Below are 19,777 nucleotides of genomic sequence, written 5' to 3'. Positions count from 1 at the left end.
AATACTTTTTTTTGGGCCATTTCTATCACTTTCAACTTAATACTTGCTTCATACTTTTGTCGTGAGTTGCATGGTGTCGATGGTCCCTCCATGATAGTAATCGCCTCCAGTCAACGCCCAGCAGATCAATCCCTGCAATCTTTGGGGGTCAACATATACGCCGGTCAACGGCCCATGTCAGGCATCATGATTTTTGGGGTAGACTTGTACACCGGATATACCAAAAAAACCTTTAAAATGAGGCTGAAAAATGGGGGTCGACATATGCCAGTCGACTTATATGCTGAAATATACAATATATTAAAATTACTGGTATGTGGTTATATTGCAGCTGTACAAAGCTTTGGTTAGTTGTATTTGGAGTATACGGTATATGCAGTTCTGGTTGCTCCAATACAGGGTTTGGAGAGGACTCAGAAGAGGCATGTGGCCTGGATTACAGAGTACTGGTTAGTAAGAGCAATTAGACAAACTTGAATTGCTTTCTTTGGACTATAGGAGACTGAAGGAGACCTGAACGAAGTTGATAAGATTATGAGAGGAATTGATGGAGTAGATGTTCAGTTTTAATGTGTGAGGAGAAAAGTTGACGGGTACCTGGAATGCTTGCAAGGAGAGATGGTGGAAGCAGATACAATATTACCATTTAAGAGACTTTAGGACAGAAACATGAAAAGGCAGGGGACAGACGGGATTAGTTTAAATTGACATCATAGTCAGCAGAGTTTGTGTGCAGAAAGGCCTGTTTTCTATGTTTTGTAATAAAAGCTCATCTTGGCCTTCTTTTTTCCTGTTTTTCTCTCTGCAGAACATAACCAACCTGATCTGCTACCCATTTCTTGCAACTATGATCTCATTCTAAAACTGCTCCCATTCTCTCATTGACCAGATATCCTGGGTTACAGCTTTCCTCTGTGGTCACACAGGTTTTACAGGTTTTCACCCCGCAGATATGACCTGACCTGATAGGTATTTTACTGCATTTGCTGTTTATAAATTCGAGGACATTTTGCACGCCACCATATGTTCTTGGAGCTGTTTCTATGCATTTTGCTGCAGAAATGATTAGCAGTAAAGTTTATTTTCTGAGCACTGGTAACACAGATTGAACATGAAGCTGGAATTGTTAAAAATACACTGTAGCATGATGGCAGCTTCTATTAGTTTATTTTTGCACATATCTGGGCATGGGCTGCAATGAATTGCAGTCAGTCCCCTGTCAGTGGTGGATTTTGTAGAATTGTGATTTATCTGTGGTGCGCCATTTCTCTGGTGTTTGTGAATATTTTAGCCAATTGCAGTTTATTGCAAAGAGCATTTTTGTAAAACCACACATCAACTTATAGCTTCATATTAAAGTGATAGTGAATTGGAAATGAAAAGGGGGTGGTAAAATCATTGAGCAAACAATGAAAAACTGGAGGAACTCAGCAGATTAGGCAGCATCCATGTTTTGGATCGGAATCCTTTATTCAGACTAAAGTAAAAAATAAATGGAGCGATATTCTGTATATGAAGGGAGAGGGGCCAAGAGCGTATTGCACAGAAAGTAGGAGAGGTGTGGATTACTGAGAAGGAAGGGGGAAAGATTCGAGAGAAAAGAAATGAAGGGAGTGTGTAAAGAAGAGATGGAAACAATGAAACAAGAGAGAGGTGAGGGTTATCTAAAATGGGAAAAATTGATGATTATGCTGTTTAAGGCTGTCTAGAAGGAATATGGTGTGTTGTTCCTCACTCCAGGACATCCAAATGTCCTTTCTTTAATAGCCATAGACTCCCCTTATTGTCAGTGATAGTTCTTATTTGTATGTCCTCTATTTCTTATACTTCTGCCCTCACCCCTCATTCCCCTACCCTCCCCGTCCCAGACTTCCCACCCTATCAAGCTCTGCATCTGGCACATTATCCTATGTTTCTCCAGCAGCTCATTTCTTTGTTCCTCTGTTCTATTCAAACAGCTTCACTGGAGGAACTTCAGAGAATGTCCTCAAAATACTGTTGTTATGTCTTCCCTCATCAACAAGCAATACTCTCTCTCTCACCTCACACATGCGTGCGTGCGTGCTCTCTCTCTCTCTCTCTCTCTCTCTCTCTCTCTCTCTCTCTCTCTCTCCCCCTTGCACACCCACTCTTCCCCCATCTACAGTTCTATTTCCTGGGTGGACTTGTGAGGTCATTCGAACTCTAACAAGGCACAGATTGAAAGTTGGCATCACTTTCTAGAAATGTGTAACTTTATGTAACCTTATAAACTGGGTGAATTTAGCACTGTGCGGAAATGAAATCTGATGCCTTGCTGGTTTAGATGTCAAAGTGCCACATTCTTTGATACATTTCTTCTCTCTTTGGCTTGGCTTCGCGGACGAAGATTTATGGAGGGGGTAAAAGTCCACGTCAGCTGCAGGCTCGTTTGTGGCTGACAAGTCCGATGCGGGACAGGCAGACACGGTTGCAGCGGCTGCAGGGGAAAATTGGTGGGTTGGGATTGGGTGTTGGGTTTTTCCTCCTTTGCCTTTTGTCAGTGAGGTGGGCTCTGCGGTCTTCTTCAAAGGAGGTTGCTGCCCGCCAAACTGTGAGGCGCCAAGATGCACGGTTTGAGGCGATATCAGCCCACTGGCGGTGGTCAATGTGGCAGGCACCAAGAGATTTCTTTAGGCAGTCCTTGTACCTTTTCTTTGGTGCACCTCTGTCACGGTGGCCAGTGGAGAGCTCGCCATATAACACAATCTTGGGAAGGCGATGGTCCTCCATTCTGGAGACGTGACCCATCCAGCGCAGCTGGATCTTCAGCAGCGTGGACTCGATGCTGTCGACCTCTGCCATCTCGAGTACTTCGACGTTAGGGATGAAAGCGCTCCAATGGATGTTGAGGATGGAGCGGAGACAACGCTGATGGAAGCGTTCTAGGAGCCGTAGGTGATGCCGGTAGAGGACCCATGATTCGGAGCCGAACAGGAGTGTGGGTATGACAACGGCTCTGTATACGCTTATCTTTGTGAGGTTTTTCAGTTGGTTGTTTTTCCAGACTCTTTTGTGTAGTCTTCCAAAGGCGCTATTTGCCTTGGCGAGTCTGTTGTCTATCTCATTGTCGATCCTTGCATCTGATGAAATGGTGCAGCCGAGATAGGTAAACTGGTTGACCGTTTTGAGTTTTGTGTGCCCGATGGAGATGTGGGGGGGCTGGTAATCATGGTGGGGAGCTGGCTGATGGAGGACCTCAGTTTTCTTCAGGCTGACTTCCAGGCCAAACATTTTGGCAGTTTCCGCAAAATTAAAGGGCACTTGAGAGAAAATGTGAAAGTGCATAGATGTGAAATACTTGCTTTTGAAATTTCACATGCATCTCATTTTTTCAATGAAATTTCATTCAACACCACATGCTGTCATATCAGTTAACATCTCGTGTTGTTGCTTCGATCCATGGTTGTTGGTATCTGCAGGCTAGATTCTGGAATTAAAATGACTAAATCTGGCTCTCGAGCTTGGCTGTGTAGTTGTCAAACCAGCTTATTGGAGGTCTGTAAAGCTGCTTCTGAGATAAGAGAGCTGGACTTTGCAAGGCAAATCCTGAAGGCTGGGGCACAGCAATTCATCCCTGAGAATTGGATTAAACCTCTGCCAAAGTCAAGTTGTTTGTATTGCAATTGTTTGTAAAGCCACCAGGTTATGTAGCTGTTGGTTCAGTCAACAGGAGGCATAGTAATTTGGAGTGGAATTTGAAGGAATGCTTGGGGTAATTACAATGGATAGAGAAAAATGAAGGTTCACAAGGTTGTTTTCTGGAGGGTGGGAGGAGTGGTTGTTCTCTGAGAAGAGGTTAAGCAGACTGGGTACATACAATTGAGTGCAGAAGAATGATAGATGATCTCATTGAAACATGAACTTTTATGGAGCGAGTCAGAATAAAAGGAAAGACTGTGATGGCAAGAACCAATGTTCACAGTCTCAAAGTAATGGCTTGAATAGATATCTCTTCACTGGGGTAATCGTCCACCCATGGGTGCTGAGGAGGCTCAATTGCTAATAACATTCAGGATAAAAGTTGGCAAGTTTTTGGTGAGGTAAAAGATCCACCATTGAATGGCAGAGCAGGCACAAATGGTCAAATACAGACGAACTGCAACCAGCCCCCTCCTGCTGCTATTCCTTTCTTGTGTGTTTCTGAGTACATCATATCCAGAATCATCTCCCACAACTTCAGAAGTTTCAAGAAGTGGGAGAAAGTGACATTATTCATTCTTCTACATTTACATTAATTTAAAGCACAGTTTGAGAGCTTTGCTTATTTTTAGTGCTCATATGTTGGGTTCTACCTACAGTCTTTTATAATTTCAGTGCTTAGTTTAACTTAATTTTAATTTAGAGATACAGGCCCTTCTGGCACATGACCCCACACCATCAAATACACCCATATGGCCAATTAATCTACTATCCCCATACATCTTTGGAATGTGGGAGGAAACCCACACAGTACAAACTCCTTACAGACAGCACTGGATTTTAACCTTCTGTAATAACATTGTGCTAATTGCTGGATTAACTATGCTGCATTTTTTTAAATTTAAGAGCTAGGAAGCTGCTCTGAGACATAAACTTATGACATTGAAAATTTGCATTTTAAATCAGCATGAATTGTCATTATAAATACAGATGAAAACTTGGACTGCCTTACAATTAATGGTTATTCTGAACTACTGTATCTAACTTTGAGAATTGTTTCTTACTTCATGATCATTTAAAATTAACACTGTTTATGTTTCAAAATAATAGGCAGAGAAATTGACTGAATAATCATTCTGATTTAAAATTTTTATACCAGGTAGTTTTACGTAGTAGTTCAGTACAAACCTGGTATTCCAACTGGTGAATACCCTGATGAGTTCAACTCCAATACGATGGATTTAAGTGCATCATCTTGGTTTTAATTATCCTCCATTATCAAATTGTAATTTTTAAATCCTGTTGTGTTTTAAAATTACTCTTCTAATTTTACAATTTTATGTTAGATGAATGATTCTTTTCCCTATGTATATGAAATGGTTTGAATGATATCACATATAATTAGTACAATAAGATTTCTATGAATTGAAAGTTAACTAGCAATTTTCAGACTTCAAAGAAAATAAACAAAGTCTTTGCTTCATTGAAGGAGATTCATTTGCACAATTTCGTTTTGCTGAAGAGAAGGAGTGGGAAATAGAGGTATCCTCAAGTAAACAGGTGAGACTTTGCAAAACTTTCCAAGAGTATCACTATGTTTCAGGTTATTGTTGATCAGAAATTACAAAGTCAATTGGCAAAATACAAGTCCTGGCGTGCCATTAATCTGCTAAATTGTGTTGCCAACAATAGCATTGAAAAGCAAATAGTTCTTTAACTGTAGTACATTGCAACCTGGTCAATGATGCAAAGTGGCACAAACTGTCTGTTTTATGCAGTGTTAAACCTCAGTTAAGGTCAATAACTACTGTTAGATTTTGGGCAAACAATAATAAGCTTAACCTGTTTGTCAAGAAGCTACCTAGAGAAGTTGACAGAAATTTTCTGTAACTCGAGTAAAAAATAGTCAACAGTCAAACTTTGGAGCATGTTATTCTTTCTTCAGAAGATACTCTCATCATTAAGGCAGCACGGTTGGCGTACTGGTTAGTGCAACGCCTTTACAGTGCCAGTGACCAGGTCTGGTGTTCAAAGCCTGCGCCTGTTAAATTTAAATTGTAAAATTTGAAATAAAAGTCGAAGAAATCTTTGGTAGTTGTCACAGGAATTTAATTTTCTTTCTCTTTCAATCTCATTCAATAAATCTTGTATCTTTATTCGTTATCCAAAACATTATCAGTCTAATGATATAATATTGCATTTCACTCACAGTTCATAGTAAGATTTACAATGAATTTTCAATGGTTCTATTATCAGTTTTGTTGGTATTCATCTATGTTTACTGCACTGGGATTTTGCCTCAGTTCAGGCCTAATCCAATTCAAGGTCCATGTGTATTTTGTGTGATTGCCTGACATCCTTGGTGTTTGAGGTTGAAGCATAACAAATTAAAAAGCCAGACTATTTCCTGTCAAAATTTGATGAGAAGCAATTAGAGATGCAGCCTATTCTCATTATAAAGAAATTTAAAAACAAACTGTAAAATCTATAAAATAAATCAATTGTTGTCTATTCCAAAATAATACATCACAAATGCATTCTTTAAATAGTCACTAGACAAATATAGATTAATAGCTTTTCAGTTAAACTGGATTTTGACAGTGCATTTCCTATTTTTATGGTAGATAGAGAAGGATATAGTTATTTGTGACCTGAGGGTTTAAAAAAAAACAATTTGACAAACATAAATGTGGCGAGGCTACCAGAGATGTTGTAGTTGAGCCTTGTGCTCAAGGTTGCTTCAAATGAAGTAAATGTTAGGAATAATAGATACTCCTTGTTTTTAAGTGGATTTTAAAACTATTGTGTTTATATAATTAGGATTTTATAATCTTCAGAAATATACAGATCTCAAAGAATTGGTATGGCCTAGAAGGGAAGCCATTTGGCTCATTGAATGTATTCTGGCTTTAACCATTATAGTCCAGACCCTCATATTTTGACTCTTCCCTTACTTTTTTCCCCTTTGACTTCTTTATTTAATTATTTTCCAAAAATGTTGTTTGAGTCTGCTTCCATCATTTTTTTGAGTTAGTGTATTCCAGTAGGCAGTTACAACTATAAAAACAGAAATCCTTAGAGAACTGAAATTCAGAATCTAATGATTTACACTTGCAATGATAATGGGTAAAGTGCTTATAGGAAAAGAAAGGTCATCAGAAGAAATAAACTAATTAATTGGATTACTCATCATCATTTTCCATACCGTCCCTCACCAGCCGAATTTGTTTCTGCTTCTCATGAATTTAATGACTCACACTGGGTTCTTGTTTTCTCTCTCTCTCTCTCTCTCTCCCCCCCCCCCCCCCCCCATTTCTCTCATTCTCTGTACTGCTATCTCTCTGTGCAACTTCAATTCCAGGAGGGGTATTAGCCTCAAAGTCCTCCATTTATTTCTGAACAATAGACCCACCAGTCCCTCCTCCACCACTGCCCTGGCAGAGCATCCTCACCCTCAATAATTTCTCCTTTGACACATCCCACTTTCTCCAGGTTAAAAGGGTAGCCATGGGAACCCGCATGGGCCCCAGCTATGCCTGTTTTTTTGCTACAAGCCTACGTAGGCAAGGCCCCTCAACACTTCCAATGTTACATCGATGACTACTTTGGTGCTGCCTCATGTACACATTTTGAGCTTGTTGACATCTTTCACTTTGCTGCCATCTTCCACCCTGACCTCAAATTCAATTGGTCCATCTCTAGCAACGTTCTCCCTTTCCTCAATCTCTCTGTCTCCATCTCAGGAGACAAACTCTCGACAGACATCTTCTATAAACCCACCAACTCCCACAGCCACCTCAACTACACCTCTTCCCACCCTGTCTCCTGTAAGGATTCCATTTCATTCTCTCAATTCCTCCGCCTCCATCACATCTGCACCCAGGATGAAGACTTCCATGCTAGATCATCAGAGATGTTCTCCTCATTCAAACATCATGGCTTTCCCTCTACCAACATAAACTCGGCGCTCACCTGCATATCCTACATTACCTGCACATTTACCCTAGCCTCCTCTGCCCTCTGCCCCCCCCCCCCGCGCACCATTCCTCAGCCTCACCTACCACTCCACCAGCCTCCATATCCAACACATCCTCTTCTGCCATTTCCTCCATTTACTAGGTGATCCCACCACTAGACACATAGTCCCCTCTCTGCCTTCTACAGGGACTGCTCACTCAGTGACTCCATTTTCAATTCCTCCCTCCACACCAATCGTCCCCTTGGAACCTACCCCTGCGACCACAAGAGATGCCTCACTTGAGCCCACACCTCCCAAACAGTCCTTCCAAGTGAAGCAACATTTCACTTGTGAATCTGAAGGGGTCATCTATTGCATCCAGTGCACCTGTTGTGGTCTCCTCTACACTGGAGAGACTGGGAGATCACCTTGTTGAGCACCTCAGCTCTGTCCACTGCAAATAGCGTGGATCTCCCAGTGGTCACCTATTTCAATTCTCCACCCATTCCCTTGGTGACATATCTATGGTCTCATGCACTGCCAGTCTGAGACCACCTGTAAATTGGAGGAAAAACACCTCATCTTCCGACTGGGCACCCTCCAACTGGATGGCATTAATATCGACTACTCTGGCTTTCCTTTCCCCATTGCTTTCCCTATCGGCCTCCATTCCATCTCCTTTCACACAAACATACCTCGTCCCCTTATCATATCCAATTAACACCTTTGGTTGGTCTGCATTCCTCCCCCATTGTTTGCATTCTGAGACTTTCTGAGATTTCTTGCTTTTGGCCTGTTGTGCTTATTCCTTGAAGAAGGGTTCATGCCCAAAATGTTGGCCATGTATCTTTGTCTCTTATAGACGCTGAAAAGACCTGCTGAGTTCCTCCAGCATTTCTGTGTGTTTTACTACAAATACAGAGTCTGCAGGATTTCGTGTTTCACTTGACTTTTGTACCAGGAACTGGAACAAATACAATGAACTGAATGATCTCATTCAGTGCCAAGTTTTTCTGTGATTCCGTTGTTATTGTCTTAGCTGAAAACTTCCGAAACATAGTGCCAAAGTTTCTATGCTGGAGAACTCTGTGTGCAACGTATGATATTTTTACCCACAGGTTCCTTTTGGGGATACCGTTTTTTTTCTTATTGTTATTTAATTTAGCGATACAGGCCATTCAAGGCCATGAGCCCAAACTGCCCAAACACATACATTTAAGTTGATTACAAATGCCAATTTATTATTGATTAGGTCATAATTGAAAAAACAAAAATTAATATTGCAAGTTAAATTGAAAAACAATATTGAACTGCTTCCTCAAAGCTAAATTTCTGTGCATATACTAATCAGTTGGTTGTGCATTTCAGGTCTCACCATTGTTTGTAGATTGTCAATCTCTGGCCCAATCTCTTCAGCAACTGCCACTTTCCATCCGACTGAATGTGGAAGCAGAGTTGATACAGGTAAGAGTCATTATAATCTACACACAACATAGATATTTTACTGCACATTTTACTCTTGGAAGAGTTTCTCCCATTAGTTTATATTTCACCTTGATTTGCTGGGTGTATTTATTGAAAATAAACAATGGTATTTTTCTCCTTTCTAAGTTGCCATTTGAACATACATTGGGAACATAATTTGTCCTGTCAAGTCCTATTTTTTTAAAGCTCCTTTCAACAGCACATGTCTGCTGAAGCAGAGTAGACTCTTCTATAGCCAATTTGTAGCTCTTTGCTTTCGCACCTTTAGTTGCTAGGAGATTCATTAAGGGCTCTGTTATCCTGACAACCATACCCTTCTACAAGAAGCCTAAGTGTCAGCATCAGCTGTCTGGGGCCATTGATGTCTGGGGCCATGACTTCAAGAGAAGTAAGATTTTTTTTTTGTTTTGTTTCAATAGCCTAGATTTATTCCTATATAGAGTTTTACAAAATACTGAAGCAAAATACAGTCGATGTATGAAATCTGAAATAAAAATGCCCTAAATATTCAGCAGTATCTGTGGGGAATAGAAATAGATTTCATGTTTCAAGTTGATGACCTTGAATCAGAATTGGAATTGTTAGAAAAAGATGCAGAGAGGGGGAAGGGGAGCGCAAAGGGGAACATTTGTTATATAGTGGAGACATGGAGGAACAAAACAAGAGAAATGGCTCCTGTACTGACTAAAAATGAATAGTAAACGTGTCACAATGAAGCATGAATGGAGAAAAGTGAGATCTGACTTACCAGGGCCAGAGAGAGAGAAAAAAAAAACTGGAATCATGGAAGTGAGGTGCAATATTTTTCTGAACTTGTTCAAACAAAGAATTGCTGGAGGAACTCAACAGTTCAGACAACATCCATGGGTAGAAATGGCCATACAATATTTCAGGTTTGGAGCCTTTATCAAGACCAAAATGAAGGGCTGATATTACATATAGCCAGGGGAGAGAGCCAGAGGTGAGAAGGTGAAGAGACACATTAGGATGGGCAGGTGGTGTTGCAAAGAGTGATGAGGGGTAAGTACAGGAATGGGTAAAGACAAAATGGAAACAGTGGAACCAAATGAAGGTAGGTTTTGTTCTTGAAAGCATGGAGTTTGATAAGTCTCCAAGACCAGTCGCGATTTACCCAAGTGGGAAGCAAGGGAGGAGATTTCTGAGCCATTGCATCATCACTAGGGACAGGAGAAGTACCAGAGAATTGGAGATGTTGCCTTGTGATTTTAATAAATGACCTGGATGAGGAAATGAAAAGGTGGGTTGGTAGGTTTGTAGATGACACACAGGTTGGTGGATATCCTCAAGGGTTGCCAGAGGTTACAGAGGGACATTGAAAAAGCTGGGCTGAGAAGTAATTCACTTCAATAGGTCAGATTTGAAAGCAGAATACAATGTTAATGCGAGGACTCTGAGAAGTTTGGACGATCTGAGAGATCTTGGGGTCTGTGTCCACAAAACATTCAAAGCTGCCGCACAGGTTGATAGTGCTGTTATGAAGGTGTATGATGTGTTGGCCTTCATTAACTGTGGGATCAAGTTCTGTGTATTGTGCTATAAATTTCTATGTTCTAAGTCATCTAAAATTAGAAAAATCAATGTTCATGCCATTAGGTTTAAGACTGTCCACAAAGAATGATGTGTTGATTGGTTTGGTATCACCCTGACAATGGATAAGGCCAAAAACAAACATATTGTTAAAATAGTTGGCTGCAAGAAGCTCTAGTTTAGACTCCCAAACAAAATGTAAGGGTTGGACAAAGTGGTCATTTCATATGCATCTGGTCTCACCAATGTGGAGAATGTTAAATTTGATGTTTTATCCCTTTCAAAGGTGAGATGCTGTTCCTTAAAATAACATGAAGCTCAGTTGGAACAGGGTAAGAGGCCAGAGTAGTGGGAGAGTGGGTTAAAGAATTAAAATGACTGGAAAATTGGAAGCTCAGGGTCACCTTTGCATGGAGATGTTCAAGCAAAGCAGCCAGCCATTTCCAGTATAAAGGAAACCAGATTTCTGCATTTAATGGTCACAAGTCTTTCAATCTCAGCTGGTCACTCTCCTATCATGACTCTTCCCTTTTGTGCTCTCTATCCCTTTCTAACGTTCCTCAGTTTTTAATAAAACAACCAACCCAAAAATATGAATGCCATTACTCTTACAAATTGTTGATAAATTATCAGTTTTCTTTGGATTGGGTTGAATGAGAAAGGCTTTATTCTTTTTTTGATTTTATGTCCTGCAATTCAAAAACTTCTTGGCAAAGTATAAAATGATGCAAAACATAGGAAGAATCAAGTCCAGTTCTCTGCTTGTTATCCATTCTCCTCCCAAAAATTTATGCAATTCCTTTTGAAAGTTACTCTTGAACATGCTTTTACCAACTTTTCAGGTAGTGTAGTTTCTCTTCCACTGTTGAGCTGCTCTGATTTGCACAACATGGGCATGATCTTAAATCCATTGTATCCATGATGGCCATCAAGTGTCCATCTACATTACTCTCACTAACTTTATGAGCAATTTACAGTCGCCTGTTACCCTACCGACAACACATCTTTGGTATGGGGAAATCCACGAGGCCACGGTCGAGAACCTACAAACAGCATCTAAAATGAGGATTGAGTCCCGGTCTCTGGTTTTGTGAGGCAGGAGCGTTACGTATAGCACCGTCAATTTACCATAAATTTTGCTTTCCCAAGAATCCAACTCTTCATAATTTTAAACAATTTTACTCCTCTCAACCTTTTGTGGCCTGTGGAGAATAGAATGGAAACCTTGCCTAACTAGTACCAAAAAAATCACCTCAGCAGCCCTCTGTTACTTTAATTTACTGGGCTCAGGTCTTTGATAATCCACTACCAGAGAGTGATAGTGGATAATTGTCTGTCAGTTTGGAGGCCGGTGACCAGTGGTGTGCCTCAAGGATCTGTATTGGGCCCATTGTTGTTCGTTATATACATTAATGATCTAGATGATGGGGTGGTAAATTGGATTAGTAAATATGCAGACGATACTAAGATAGGTGGAATAGTGGATAATGAAGAAGGTTTTCAAGGATTGCAGAGGGATTTGGGCTGCTTAGAAAAGTGGGCTGAAAAATGGCAGATGGAATTTAATGCTGATAAGTGTGAGGTGCTTCATTTTGGTAAGAAGAATCAGAATAGGACATACGTGGTAAATGGGAGAGCATTGAGGAATACAGAAGAGCAGAAAGATTTAGGAGTAACGGTACATCGTTCCCTGAAGGTAGAAACTCGCGTGAATAGGGTGGTGAAGAAGGCTTTTAGTATGCTGGCCTTTATCAATCATTGCATGGAATATAGGAGTTGGGAGGTGATGTTGAGATTGTGCGGCCTAATTTGGAGTTCTGTGTGCAGTTCTGGTCGCCTAATTATAGGAAGGATATAAACAGGGTGGAGAGAGTGCAGAGAAGGTTTACCAGAATGTTACCTGGGTTTAAGCATCTAGAGTATAGGGAGAGATTGGACAGATTAGGTCTTTATTCTTTGGAGCGTAGAAGGTTGAGAGGGGATTTGATAGAAGTATTTAAGATTATGAAAGGGATAGACAGAGTGGATGTGGATAGACTATTTCCGTTAAGAGGAGGAAAGATTAAAACAAGAGGTCATGAGTTAAGAATTAAGGGGCAGAGGTTTAGAGGTAACATGAGGGGGAACTTCTTTACTCAGAGAGTGGTAGCCGTGTGGAATGATCTTCCGGGAGAAATAGTGGCGGCGGAGTCAATTGTATTATTTAAGAAAAGGTTGGACAGGTATATGGATGAGAAGAAGATGGAGGGTTATGGGCATTGTGCAGGGAGGTGGGACTAGAAAAGGGGTGTTTGGTTTGGTGCGGACTAGAAGGGCCTAATGGCCTCTTTCCGTGCTGTAATTGTTATGTTTGTTATGTTTGTTAACATATCTATGTGAACTTTCATTAATCTATATTTCATATATGAATGAGTTTTATTCCACATTAATGCCAGAGTCATCCAAGCATTGATAAAAGGCCGATTGCCCTGCCGTTGTTCAGTTTGATTTTTTTAAAAATTAAATTTAGGCATATAGCACAGTAACAGGCGATTTCAGCCCACAAGTCCATTCCACTCAATGACAACTGGTTTGTTTTGAACAGTGGGAGGAAACCCACACAGACATGGGAAGAACGTACAAACTCCTTACAGACAGCATGGGACCCAGATTCAAACCCCAGACCCAATCGCTGACACTCTAACACCATTGTATTAACTGTACCACCCCTTAGGTTTATCTTTTTCAACATTGATAGTTTATCAGTTCACTTTTACCATTGCCCTACCTGAAGAGGTAGAAAACAGCGATCTCTACCTTCACTTCTAGTAACCAAATTCATCCTTGATCCAGACAGCCTAGTTCTTTGCGCTGAATGATGGTAAAATATTTTGTTTACCTCCTTTAAATATTTTTATTTTATTTCTTAATTAGCTTATCTGTAATTGGATAGGCAGATGGAGAGCAACATAAAACAGAAAGATTGTAATCTTCAGTAATTCTTACTTAATATCAACTTTATGTTTCTTTCACATTTAGGTAAATCCCCCTGTTGAGCTGCCACAGACCAGAATGAAGAGTATGGATGGTGGTCAAAGCAAATTTGGTCAATTTAGAACCCATGAAGCTCCAGCTTCTTCAACAAATGTGAACATCATTCCGGTCAACCCTACTGTACAAATACCCGAGAGTCCTGCTCCTGCATCTGAGGACTCAGCCGACCATCTAGACGAGGAACTGGATTTTTTACTTCAATTAGAAAAGCCTGTTAACAAGCATGATATTTCCTTAAAAGGAACTGAGGATGTACAAGTCCTCCATGATCCTGAAACTGTTAATATTTCAGCAGGTGAGACCACTCAGCATTTAAAAATTATATTGTATTTAGGAATGCTGATTTTGAGCTTTTAGTAAAATAGCTTGAATTGTTTCAGTTTGAATGAATATATATGAATAATGTTAAATGCATATTGTACTTTATCAACTTACTGTTATATTTAATTTGGAATTTTGGGAGATAAAGAAACACTTGTTATAATTCATATCTGTGAATGAATAATTGGATTGTATTTTCTTCTGGTGAACCCTTGTTCCAACTTAGTCTTGATAGTGGGCATGAAAGCTAGTATGCATTCCTTGATTTATATTCTTCTGATATGATTACTTCTTTGCCCTTTGAACAGACTCATCTGGCACAGTGGTAATAGACAATACAGATTCACAACCAATAGCAACAGTTCAGAAGCTTGACCCTGAGGAGGAACTCGAAGATTGGTTGGATAGGATGATATCTTAATATTACCATGACAGTCTTGCAAGTATATGAATGTTGGCAACAAATAATTGACTCTGAACACCACAATGTCATTGCTTTCTCAGCACTAAACATGCAGTTGGGTAATTACTTCAGCATCATGTACGATGGTGAAGATGAGTTAAGCATTTCTTAACTTTTGCTTTCAAGTACTGCATATTGGATATCAGGATTAATGTTTAACCTCAGCTAATGAAACTAGCATTTGAAGGCTAGGTTCAGCAATAGAATTACCATTACATGAAAAAATGCTGTTCAAGAAGTAATGGAAAAGGCCAAATCCATGATATTCACTGGTTTCCTTGGTGAAGGATTAAATTCCACATTAATAACAATGGAATTAAGCAAAGAGATTCATTTAAGAGCTCTGATCATCCATTATACATCTTGTGCCATATACTTTATTGTAATTAAAGTAAATTTTGAAAAAGATATTTGCATCGATTGGTTCAAACTAAGTAATTACATATTCGTGGGCAAAAAATATTTATTATGTGCCTTAAATGTGCTACTACGTCAGCTGTTACAGAATGATACACTCATTATTATCAGATTAAACAGATTCTTCTGAAAAAAAATTGATACATCACTGAATTTCAATAACTATTTTAAAACTGTGCATTATATTGCAGTTAGCATGGATGAATTATTCAAAATTTAAGATTTCAGGTTGTAATTACTTTTAATTTGAAAGAAATAAGACCCACAAAGCACAAGAAAGATTTTATGGGTTATGGAATTTCATGAATTACCATGGCCAAAAAAAATTATAAATGCTGCCTTGGCAAACTAGTCATTCTACAGGTTGGTAGAGTATATAGTAAGACTCAACATTGTGAACAAATTCTAACTTGTTTTTTTTTTGAGGACCATAAGCTAGCAAACAGAACATACACATTGTTGCTTAGCATTTGGCTACAGGTAAGGCACAATTGGTGCTTTCTTGCTATTTAAGGCAATCTGTTTAATCACTTAGCCAAAAACCACAGAAGAGATTAACTTTAACATCTTCACATCACTTCCAATTCTGTTTAACATTACATTTTGTATATACTTAAAAGTTGAACATCACTCTGTTTAAGATAGTTGTATTTTCAACACCTTTCATAATTTTACTTTGACATGAAATATCTGTTTTCTCTATTTTCTATTCTCCACTCATGCCAAGTCCCATATGTTCAGTCAGTAGGTCAGTACGAGCAGTGCTTTCAATTATCAGAGCTGATCAATGTACTGTTTATGGAAACAGTCTCCAGCAAAGAAAAATCCCCAAAGGGTTCTTGACACATCTTCCATAAAAAAAGACTCCTTAAATTGAAAGATGAGATTAAAATTATTTTTAGCACGTCCTTTTTAATTTCATATATTTACAATGATAATACTATATTGAGTTCAATTAGTACATGTCAACATTTGTGCCACCTCTCTTTCTTTAGCTAAACCTTTATTGCTGTCTCCATGTACCTTCATAGACTGCACTTCAATGTACAGGTATCTATTTTCCTGTGGGAGCAAGTTCCACATTCTCATTGCTCTTTGGGAAAAGCAGTTTATTTGAATTCCCCATCTAATAATTATATAACCATATAAGAATTTGGTCCCACCTACCTGCACCCTGCTCATAGCCATACATTCCCCTCCCATCCATATACCTATCCAATTTTTCCTTAAATGACAAAATTAACCACCACTACTTCTCCCAGAAGCTCATTCCACACAGCCACCACTCTCTGAATAAAGAAGATCCCCCTCATGTTACTTCTAAACTTTTGCCCTTTAACTCAAGACCTTTTGTTTCAATTCCTATCCACATCAACTCTATCTATCCCTCTCATAATCTTAAACACCTCGATCAAATCCCCTCTCAACCTTCTACGCTCCAAAGAATAAAGACCTAATTTGCTCAATCTTTCCTTGTAATCTAGATGCTGAAACCCAGGTAACATTTTCATAAATCTTCTCTGCACTCTATCTTGTTGAAATCCTTCCTATAATTTAGTGACCAGAACTGCACACAACTGTACTCTAAATTTGGCCTCACCAATGCCTTGTAGCAGGTGGGTCCTCCTTTACCTTCCAGTTCGAATGCTGATTTCGACCATTTTTCTTGCTACTCCCGTTCACAGCACCATTGCACTTTGGGGAACCATTTGCTTTTGATTTTTGTAAGTCAAAAATTATTTGGCAAAGAATTAGCAAAAGACAAAGCATCAGCCTCATCATCAAAAAATTCAGCCTGGAAATCTCCATAAAACACCTTCAACACAGCGGGATACCTAAAAGCAAACCGATAACCCTTCTTCCATAACACAGCTTTTGCTGGATTAAATTCTTTCTGACAACGTATCACATCTTGACAGATCTGGATAGAAAAGGACTCTACGTCCCTGGATTATCATAGAGCCTTGATTCTGCCGAGCTCTCTGGATTGCCAATCATTAAATTAACTCACGATCTTGATATCTTAAACAATGAATAAGAACTGCCCATGGAGATTGATCAGGAAAAGGTTTTCTTCGTAATGCTCTATGTGCTCTATCCAATTCCAATCCTTCAGGAAAAGTGTCTTTTCCCAACACTTCAGGAATCCATTTCCAAAAAAACTTCACCGGATCCGTTCCTTCAAAATCTTCTGGCAAACCCACTATTTTAACATTGTTATGTCTGCTTTGATTTTCCAATTAATCGATCTCCTGCATAAACTCACGCTTCTGAACCTTCCAATCTGTTAAACAGTGTTCCGAATTATCTATTTGTTCAGTATATCAATCTACATTATCAGTACAATCATGAAATGCTCGCTTAATATCCTTAAACTCCCCTGAACCACATCCACTGCTCTTAAACATTTAACCACATCTTGCTTAATCAATGCCACTTCACCTCTTAATTCAGCAAATTGAAGCTTGCTTTCTTGAAAACCTTGAGTAACTTGAACAGCCATATTATCCATACGTCGCATAAAGTCCTCTGAAACAGAAAGTAAAGTATCTTCTTCCTCCTGCACCATTTTGAAAGTCTGTAGAGTTGGAGTTTTACTTCTAGTTTTTGAAGCATTGGAGGCCTACCTTTAATAAGTGGCAGGTTTCAGTATCAAATCCAAGTCTTCTTCAGGGTATTCCTCCATCTCCTCTTCTTCTCCTTCCATCATTAAAGCAGATACGGCTGCAGACACTGCCGCTGCCCGGGCCTCCTGACTCCGGGTCAACATCCCCTCCCACATAGGTCCGACATGTTCGGAGCGTTGGGGGAGGGTCGGCCCTGTCATCAGGGCTCGTTCCAAAGTAACGCGTCTCAATATCACTTCAAAAGCTCCAGTATTTCCTCTTTTTTAATCACTATAATTTCCACAATTACCCTCTTTGCTTCCTTTACCCTGCACAATTCAATATCCTTCTCCTTAGTGAATACCAAAGAAAATAAATTGTTCAAGATCTCCCCCATCTCTTTTGGCTCCACACACAGTTGTCCACTCTGATTCTCTAAGGGACCAATTTTAGCCCTCACTCTTGCTTTAACGAATTATGTCCTCTGAATATGTTGTTTTCCATCAGTGAAAGCGTTCAGTCTGCGTCCCACTTTATCAAAACCTCATCCTCTTCTCAAGAGCAAGGGGACCTAGTCTATTCATCCTAATATGTATCTTTGAATTTTTGTACCATAATGACCAAAACTCTATGCAGTGCTTTTTATAAGCGTGAGATCCATTTTAAATCACTTTAAAAATAAACCTTATTTTTCTCTTCCAATTGCTTTACTAATCTGTGATGCAGCCTGGATTGTTGCATTTGTCTTCCATGATATTTCGAGTCCATTGCCCTTTACTGCCAGATACTGCTTTTTGATCTTTGTTCTGCTGAAGGGGCATTGACTTAAAATGATAACTATACTTCTCTACAGATCCTGCCTAATTAGCGCTGGATGGGTCACGTCTCCAGAATGGAGGACCATCGCCTTCCCAAGATCGTGTTATATGGCGAGCTCTCCACTGGCCACCGTGACAGAGGTGCACCAAAGAAAAGGTACAAGGACTGCCTAAAGAAATCTCTTGGTGCCTGCCACATTGACCACCGCCAGTGGGCTGATATCGCCTCAAACCGTGCATCTTGGCGCCTCACAGTTTGGCGGGCAGCAACCTCCTTTGAAGAAGACCGCAGAGCCTACCTCACTGACAAAAGGCAGAGGAGGAAAAACCCAACACCCAACCCCAACCCACCAATTTTCCCCTGCAACCGCTGCAATCGTGTCTGCCTGTCCCGCATCGGACTTGTCAGCCACAAACGAGCCTGCAGCTGACGTGGACTTTTTACCCCCTCCATAAATCTTCGTCCGCGAAGCCAAGCCAAAGATTCAGCACTTAATTACCTCTAAAATACCCAGACCCTGGTGTATTATTATTCTTCCTCAATATTAACTACATATCCTCCCCATTTAGAATTTTAAGTCCAAGTCTAAAGTAAATGTAGATTGTGACCCACATGAATCCCTGATGTTCATTGAGATCCACCTTCCATTACTCCTTTTCTCTGCTGCTTGTCTTACTAGTGATCAATGCTACCTTATGCATTGACTCTTCTGACATTACTTGCTAACTTCGTGCAGCACATCTTGGCGAAAAAAAAGACAATAAATTATATCCACTATTCTCCTATTATCTCCTCAAAGAAAGGTTCATCTTGAAAGATTTTCCCATCTAAGTTCATTGCTGCCTGTATATTGTTGCCTCTGGACATTTTATCCTTGAAGTTGGAAATATAATTAAATCCCTATCAATTAATATTTGATAAATTTCATGACATGCTCTATCCCCTTTTCTGAAATATAGCAGTCATATCAGCTAGATTTGAAATGTCTCGGCGTTGTTGGTTAATTGGGTGTAATTGGGCTGCAGGGGTTCGTAGGCCAAATGTCTTTATATCTAAATGTGCTTTAGATCTAAATTGGAAAAAAAATAAAATTCTAGTTCTCTTTATTCTAGTGAATGCATCATGGGGCCTGTTTTATTTATTTCTTATATCCTTTAAAAATGTGTGGGAACAGAGGCTTATCCTCAAGAGCTTCATATAATAACTTAACTCCTTTTGCTCATTCAAATACACTCTTCCCATTATCAAGTGTCATGTCCACCTTGTCGGACTCTCTCCTGAATCCATGGAATAGTTTACATTTTCTGCAATGTTGTATTGTTCTTTCTACCCCTATTTCTATACAAACCATTCTGTACATGATATTTCAGGAAAATATTATTTTAATGCTACAAGCATTATAAGAAAGGTAGATGAACTTGAAACATGGATTGATATTTGGAAAAACAACGTTGTAGCTATTAGTGA

The 19,777-nt window shown here is 39.6% G+C and overlaps 1 protein-coding gene across 1 annotated transcript in view; it reads left to right on the top strand.

Moving 5' to 3' along the window:
- Positions 1-14,874, top strand: part of aven (apoptosis, caspase activation inhibitor) — a 181,261-nt gene extending 166,387 nt beyond the window's left edge. Inside the window, exons 3-6 of the mRNA XM_069917077.1 lie at positions 5,150-5,220; positions 8,987-9,082; positions 13,670-13,979; positions 14,314-14,874. Of these exons, the coding sequence (XP_069773178.1) occupies positions 5,150-5,220; positions 8,987-9,082; positions 13,670-13,979; positions 14,314-14,426 (590 nt within the window). The 3' untranslated portion in view covers positions 14,427-14,874. The remainder of the gene's footprint in view (positions 1-5,149; positions 5,221-8,986; positions 9,083-13,669; positions 13,980-14,313) is intronic.
- Positions 14,875-19,777: the final 4,903 nt, after the last annotated feature.

The sequence above is a fragment of the Narcine bancroftii genome, chromosome 2 (assembly GCF_036971445.1).
Source record: "Narcine bancroftii isolate sNarBan1 chromosome 2, sNarBan1.hap1, whole genome shotgun sequence".
Classification (NCBI taxonomy): domain Eukaryota; kingdom Metazoa; phylum Chordata; class Chondrichthyes; order Torpediniformes; family Narcinidae; genus Narcine; species Narcine bancroftii.
This window is presented reverse-complemented; position numbering and strand designations above follow the sequence as displayed.